This window comes from Mya arenaria, chromosome 1 (genome assembly GCF_026914265.1).
Source record: "Mya arenaria isolate MELC-2E11 chromosome 1, ASM2691426v1".
Taxonomy (NCBI): Eukaryota; Metazoa; Mollusca; class Bivalvia; order Myida; family Myidae; genus Mya; species Mya arenaria.
The window spans coordinates 58,180,834-58,189,039 of NC_069122.1; the positions used below are offsets into that span (position 1 = coordinate 58,180,834).

The following is an 8,206-nucleotide window of genomic DNA, read 5'->3' on the forward strand; positions in this document are numbered from 1 at the left end:
GCTTGCGTTGGGTATGTTTGCCTTAAATTGTTGAAAGTATTTCAAGGAAAATGAAATGCATGATTATTTACTTTGATATAAAATAATTACATCTGCTTTTGTAAAATGAACAATAACAATCTCAATTGTTGCAAAATCAGACCCAAACGTATTTGTTCATGGAATCGTTTTTGAAAGAATATTTTGATTCACGATTGAGTTCAAGAGTTCAAATATTTATTGTATGAAGGTCTTGGGGCCCATGTACAGGTATGCATACATAAATACATATAAACTCAATTATTGCAGGTATCTCCTTTTCAACACCATGAAGTACCCTCAGGTGATGTTCATACTGATGATGGACAACCATCTTCATCAACCAACTGTTCCTTACTCGAATCCAGACAGATCAAAAGGGTTGATGACAATATTTGCAATGATGTAAGCCAAAGGTTTGAAGGGAATAATGACAATAACTGTCTTGACATCATTAAGCAACAGCGCACACATGTTTTGGTTAATTTTACAGAGTTTGTGTATTTACATCAATTTAGATAAAATTTAAAGTTAAAGGTATGCAAGAAAAGTAAACATCCATATGATTCTATCCACATTGGAAACATGAAAAATACTTGTCCTTTTAAGAGATTTAACATTGTTTGCTTATGTGTAGCCAGACACATCACACTAGCATATATTTATGCCCTTTGATTTCTTTAACTAGGTTTAACTAGGCACTGGTTTGTGGAACTCTTGTTGTCTCAATATAATTTACCCTTTCACTTATTTTATATAGGTACTTATTTGTTTTTGGCTTACTGCTCTTAGTGTTTATGAACCATTTGTTATATTTAAAACTAAACTGATGTAAATAAAAAAAACGCTACAATGGTTTTATTAAGGATGTTTTTAAAAACGAGGACAAGAATTTTTACTTTTATAAATAATATATGAAACAACAATCCTATGGTAATCAAATTATGCAGAAATTAATGAATTAATCATGCTGTTAGCTGAAATTTAATTTAAATTGATTGCCCCACCGAAGTTTGTAATATTGCAATATGCAGTTACGTGTGTTGCGTTTATGACGATGCCTGTATACATGCTGTGTCTTGTCAGTATCGGAGATATTGAATTGTGATGCATTATTTAAGGTAGCACACGCCAAATGGGCACCAACTATGATCAGCTTGGTAATTTCTTAATGTGTATTATTTCCTGGATTCAAAAACAAAATTTAAAATAAATTTACCGTCAAATAACAATTATGTCTCTCCCATTCATGGGGAGACATATTGTTTTTGCCCTGTCCGTCAGTCTGTAGGTCACACTCAATAACTAAAAAACGCTTATCTTTTGGGAACATAATGCTAAAAAATCAAAATGTTTTACCGTCTCATTTAAAAAAAAGGTTGTAATTCTCAACCACCTATTTCAGCCGTGCCTTCAAGTTATAAAATCTTCACGGAAGCTAATATTTATATGTAGAAATGTATTTTATTACTTTTTAATGAAAATATTAACTTCAGTAAAAAATGTTAGTTAATGAAAACAAAGAAGAAAAAAAAATGTGCTTCTGGCTAGAATCGAACCACTACCTTGAAACCCCCAAAAGGTTTGTAGTCCTGTCCTTAACAACATAGGCTAAAGCATACAAATTGAAGAGTTTCAAGTGGTAGTTTTCATTAGGGGTGTGCATCCTTAATATCACTAAACCTTATCGACGCGGATGATTGTTGACCGATGTCAAACTTGACGGTGACTCCACCTGAAAGTCATGCAGCGATACGGGCTTCTGCAGTGTAGGCCCTGCTCTAAAAGCTGATTCCCACTGTGTTGCAATTGAAAATCGTTCCTCTACAGCCTTTAATTAGGTTCGACACTGAACGTGCTGTAGCAAACAAATCGTGGAGGTGACGTGCACGTATGATATTGTCCTGACGTACTGACGTCACGCGTAGTGCACCTGATCTTGGCCTGTCTAACACACTCCCAGTTTCGTTTATCCGCAGTACTAAGCGTGAAACTGTCGAACAAGACACTTTGAAACGTCTAGCGACAAGTTCTTGTGAACGTTAACACTATCACATTACATTGCCAAAATCCTCGACGATTTCATTACAAAGTCTATGTATCGTTAATAAATGAAAGAAACAAGACTTGTGTCCAAAAATCGTTCTGTAAATCATTGTCCGGGTATACATGTTCTATTTTAGTGATCAAAAACTGCATGGTTTAGTTGAATAAGGAACACGTAAAAAATGTACGCTGACCCACTCATGACTCCACTGATGTGTACTGGAGCGTAAGTTTGTATTGTGCGTGTACCAGAGTCATGAAATTAATACATATATTGGGAATATGACGATAATTTTGATTTTGCGAGAAATATATGAACGTTTTACAATGTAGCGTTTTTTTATTTACATAAGTTTATGTTACACTGTACTCAAAACAGTACTTGCATGATTTATACTTCTCTTTCAGAAATACTTAGATATTGTTAAGGAAGCCATGATCTGTTCAGGACTGCCTCCACAATAACTGAAGATCCGTTTCACCTAGGACCATCAAACTTCAGTGGTTAGTTGCCCTTGACCTTTATTGTTTAAGGTCACTTAAATGAATGATAAAATGCCTCCCTTAACATCTGAAAATTCAGATTTACTGAAAATTTATGTTTTTAGCACGACTATTCGAGGAATAAGGAGAACTATACTACTCATCCAAGCGTCGGCGTTGGCTCACCCCTTGGCTAAGGTTTTGCGTGCAAGCACACATAGGTTAATATCTCAGCAACTACTTGAGGTATTGCATTGAGACTTTATACAATGGTACTCAACCATCAAACCTACTTGATTAACAAAGTTAGATAACTTTAGTTTGCATTTAATGCAAATAATAGGCCTTTATTATTTGACTTAGAAATTCTGGTTAAGGTTTTGCGTGCAAGCACACATAGGTTAATATCTCAGCAACTGTTTGAGGTATTGCATTGAGACTTAAAGCACACATAGGTAATATCTCAGCAACTACTTGAGGTATTGCATTGAGACTCGATACAATGGTACTCAACCAACCAACCTACTTAATTAACCAAGTTAGATAACTCTAGTTTGCATTTAATGCAATTTATTTTAAAACTTAGAAATTCTGGTTAAGGTTTTGCATATAACCACTTTTAAGTCAATACCTCAGCGAATACATCATGTATTCCATTGAAACTTTACACACAGGCTCCCAACCATTTAACCTTCTTATTTAATCAAGTAAGATAACTCTATCTTTCATATTATTATTTCATAATTTTTGCCCCTTTATTATGCTACTTTAAAATTCTGGTTAAGGTCTTGCATGTTAGCACACATAGGATAATATCTCAGCAACTACTTGATGTATTGCATTGAGACTTTATACAATGGTATTCAACCACCCAACCTAATTGAATAACCAAGTTAGATAACTGTATTTTGCAAATAATGGCCCTTTATTATTACACTTAAAGATTCTGGTTAAAATTTTGCATGTGACCACATTTATGTTAATATCTCAGCACATCATGTATTGCATTGAAATCTAATCTTAACAGTGATCCATGCATGTTTCGCCAAAACTTTTCAATCCTTACACTGAAAAGCGGCGGAATAGTCCAGCGCGCTGTCTCTGTGACAGCTCTTGTTATGTATTAGGGTTTTGCTTTTATTTCATACAGTGCAATTCTGCCTTGTGTTATGTGCATGTCTTGCCTTTACTAGATATATTTATAGTATGTAAATTATATGATGTTGATTTGAAGGATTTTCATAATGTAAATGGATTGTTACACTACGTTACATGGGATTTACGTTTTTCACATCGTCGTCCTTCCGTCATCAATTGCTTCTAACATAATATTCTCCAAAAACACCTGGCCTATTTAGATAAAGCTTTACTTGGATGTTCCGTGGAAGGTGCCCTTTCAAAATCGTTTAAAGCCTTCCATGCAGATCTCTGGTCCCCATGGCAACCAAATGGAAAATATTTTAAAATCTTATGAAAAAAACATGAGACCAAGAGCTTGACTATTTGGTGTGCTACATTGTCTAGTGGTCATCTACCAAGTTTGTTCAAATTTTTCCCTGGGGATCACAAGTTTCTTACAGATTAATACAGGGGAATCTTTTAAATCTTCTTGTTTGAAACCACTAGGGACCAGACCTTTGATATTTTGTATGTACATGTAGCATCATACCGTGGTCCTCCACCAAGTTTATTAAAACTATGCCCCTAGTGACAAAACTTGCCACTTGTTCCTATAGATTTTTATAGGATTCATTTTAAAAATCTTCTTGTCTGAAATCCAAGAGCCGTGCTATTTTGTATGTATCCTCATGTTGATGTCCTCTATCAAGTTAGTTCAAATCGTGTCCTTGGGGTTAAAACTGGCCCTGTCCCAGTTGTCACAAGTTTTCTATAGACTTATATAATAAAATATTCTTGTCTGTAACTGCTAGGCCAACATCCTTGATATTTTGTATGTTGTATCATATAGTGGTCCTCGACCAAGTTCATTTATATGACGAACGCCATAGGGTTAACAAGTTTCCTATAAACTTATATAGGGAAATCATCCTGTCTCTTGCAGCAATGAAATTGGAACCATGTATACAGTTTAGAAAACAATTTTTGATGTCCTTGAATGACATAAGCTGTGACACTTTTACTTTCTTTTTTAAGCTCCAGTGATGACATTTGGACCATGTTTACAGTTTTGAATGCAACCAGCAATGTTTTGCTTGGATAACCTTGACTGTGACCTTTTGTCCTACTCTTATCTGGAAGCTACATCAATTGAAGTTAGACCATGTGTGCAGTTTTGCAAACAAATATCAATGTTGTATGATCTATACTGTGTCTTTTTGACCTTCTTTATTATTTTTGAAGCTACAGCAATAGGATTTGGACCATGTATACACAATTGAAAACAAATAGCAATGTTGTGCTTGGATCACCCTAATCACTACAACATTTGACAATAATAAATGATCATGATTTCTATCTATAATATCATGTACCAATGATCAAACTATTTGAAATGTTGCAATATACGTAACATGCATTATGATGTTTAACCTGCTTCTTTGTACTCTCCTTTTTCTTTATTTTGTGTTATTCACATAACATGTGCATATTGTTATAGTAATACTTATTATTAAGAATTGATTAATAAATGTTTGGCCATATCTGTATTATGACTTTTTATTTGTTAATGAAGCTTATATAATAAGAAATACCTTATTAACTGTTGAGAAATAAAAGTTAAGTTCGACCATCCAATAACACGTGTTCTACCTTTTTATGTTCAGCGGTATTGTATCCCAATAAACAGTTAAAGTTTGTTATTTATATGGTGAAACTTATTTATTCCTTATAAGCCATCCTATGTGCTATTACGTTATGTCTTGTAGTTTGATTTGTTTAAATGTACTTATATGTCACAAGAAACTATGTAGTTTACTGAATAAAAATATGTTCTGTTGTTCCTTAATTCAGGCCGTCAACATATTCCTATATTCCTATATATTTGAGAAATTTCCTATATTTTTCAAAACCTATATATTTCCTATATTATCCTATATTTTGGATTTTTTCCCTATATTTTTCTTAAAAAGCGGTGCTGGGATATATTTGAAATCATTCAAAGGATTGATACTGCCTTTAGCTATTTTTTATTTACAGTTTAAGACTCTCTTTATCCTCCAAACCATCACCATCATTCAGAATTGCTGTTGTACACCCTTGGATATCCATCTGGACACCTTTGATGAAGAGTATGACGAACATCAAATCTTAAAGGTGTCCACTTTGGTGACCACAGTTGTGTTGCTGCAGCATAGTCTGCCTTGATGGAGAGGTTTAAAGGGGCTGTACTCCGTATGATGAAATAGCGAAAAAAAAGAGAAGAAAATTGTCGAAAACTGACATAAACTTGATATCCATTAAAGCTCGGTTCGTTCTGAATACTAGCCAGATCCTCCCATGCATGCATAGATTATGGGCATTTGAAGTATAAAGAATAAGTGCGTCTGTAAGCAATTGCTTGTGTACAGGATAAGTCTTCAGTTTTAATTGTATCTCGATGAAACTTGTACAGTATCTAGATATATCCATTAGAGCTTGGTTCCTTTCGAAAACCAGCCAGATCCGCCCATGCATGCCTAGATTATGGGCCTTGAAAGTATAAAAAAAGTAGGTGCGTCTGTTAACAATTGCTTGTGAACATGATACAGTCTTCAGTTTTGATTGTATCTCGATGAAACTTGTACAGTATTTAGATATCCATTTAAGCTATGTTCCTTTTGAAAACCAGCCAGATCCGCCCATGCATGCCTAGATTATAGGTCTTGAAAGTATAAAAAAATGCTATTTTTAGCTAAGTCTATTTTTAGCCAAGTCACCATGAGCAAAGTCTATTTTTAGCCAAGTTTTACATGTAAAGTCACAATTGCTTGCAAATGTTTGTTCAAATTATGCCCCTAAGGGTCATAACTGGCCACGCCCAGGGTTCACAGGTTTGGTATACTTAAATTGGGAAATGTTAAAAACCTTTTTGTCTGAAACAGCTACATGTATGCAGACCCTTGCTATTTTGAACAAGGCTTTATTAAGTGTTCCACTACCATGGTTGTTCAAATTATGCCCCTTGGGTCAAAACTGTGAATGCCCCGGGGGTCACAAGATTCCTAGAGACTTATTTAAGAAATATTTTCAAAATCTTCTTGTTTCAAACCACAAGGCCCATACCTTTGATATTTGTTGTGGAGCATCATATTATGACCGTCTAGCAAAACATTTGAATTTATGCCCCTTGGGCAAAAGCTGGCATCACCTTTTTTGACTTACTTTTTAAATTTAAAAGCTACAGCAATGAAATTTCAACCATATGGACAGTTTTGCAAACGAGCATCAATGTTGTCCTCAGATGTCCTTGACTTTGAGCTTTTGACCAACTTTTTTATTTTTAAAGCTACAGCAATGAAATTTTGACCATGAGTACAGTTTTGAAAGCAAATATTTTTTACCCTCAGATTACCTTTACTTGGCAAATATTAAAATAGTTCATGCAATTAATCTGCTTACAACACTTTCTGTCCTCTGATGTTGAACATGAAGCGTTTTTTTAGCTAACCCAAACACAAAAAGTGAACTATATATTTGTTTCCTATTACTCGTATGTACGTGTTCTGGATTCAAAATGACCACAAGAGCCATGGCAGTAGAGCATAGGCCCTCTTGGGCCTCTTGTTTTACAATTATGATATCAAAGAGTAAAAAAAAAAAATTGTTCTGAGATTTGTTTCAGAAAAAACTCTGTATTGGTGCCAATCTTGTGTACAGTCCCTTTAAGGAATGTGGGTTAAGTGAAACACAAATTTTATGATTAAAGCCAATAAACGAGTAAGTAAATGTTCACTAACATACCTCTTAATGTCGATTTTTAACCTTAAAATTCCTATATTTGCCGAGAAAATGCCAAAACCTCCTATATTTGGGGTCAAAATTTCCTATATTTTTTCCTATATTTTCACTAAAACTTGGTTGACGGCCTGTTAATTTGACGAGTTTTAATACAATTATCTAGTATCATAACAGTTTCTGTTAAACCTATATGTAAAAGGATATAAGAACACTGCTTTCATCTCTTTCTGTTCATTATTAGTGTAGAGTTAAACAAAAATGAAACCAATTATCGGGTGTGGATCTTTTGACTTATTGTTGTAAGTGAATTAAGGCAGCGTCTTTTAGTAAAAAAAAATCCCATTTTCTGTCTTAATGATTTTATGAACGTAAATTTTGTATTTTAAATAAAGTGCTTTTTCAATTTGCACTACATTAAACCGTATAACATCATACGTCCCATTTGTAACCCGACGCATTAATTCTTTTAACATGTCATGTCAAAAAGTAGATCACACGAAACCTGATTTTGTTTTTTGGTTCTTAAGAGTGTATGCTAAAAGTTGTTAGCTGCAGTCTTAAGATATAGTCGCTTTAATTAAATATCACCCCGTGGACACCTAAATTGAACAAAATAGCTTTTGGTGCTCACTCGATGAAATATAATACGATCTTTCACTGAGACAAACACTAATCCTCAATGCAAATCACTCATATATGTGTTGCATTTGATATAGCTTGACTGTTTGTTAGGCTTACGCTGCGGATTTCAGCATTTGACCTA

The 8,206-nt window shown here is 34.2% G+C and overlaps 1 protein-coding gene across 4 annotated transcripts in view; it reads left to right on the forward strand.

Moving 5' to 3' along the window:
- LOC128235116 (uncharacterized) overlaps nucleotides 1-5,213 on the forward strand; it is a 49,712-nt gene extending 44,499 nt beyond the window's left edge. For 3 of the 4 annotated variants that reach the window (XM_052949856.1, XM_052949866.1, XM_052949870.1), the window contains 3 exons: nucleotides 289-423; nucleotides 2,473-2,568; nucleotides 4,702-5,213. In XM_052949856.1, coding sequence (XP_052805816.1) covers nucleotides 289-423; nucleotides 2,473-2,529 — 192 coding nt within the window. In that variant the 3' untranslated portion in view covers nucleotides 2,530-2,568; nucleotides 4,702-5,213. The remainder of the gene's footprint in view (nucleotides 1-288; nucleotides 424-2,472; nucleotides 2,569-4,701) is intronic. The other variant, XM_052949873.1, reaches the window with a different exon arrangement.
- Nucleotides 5,214-8,206: the final 2,993 nt, after the last annotated feature.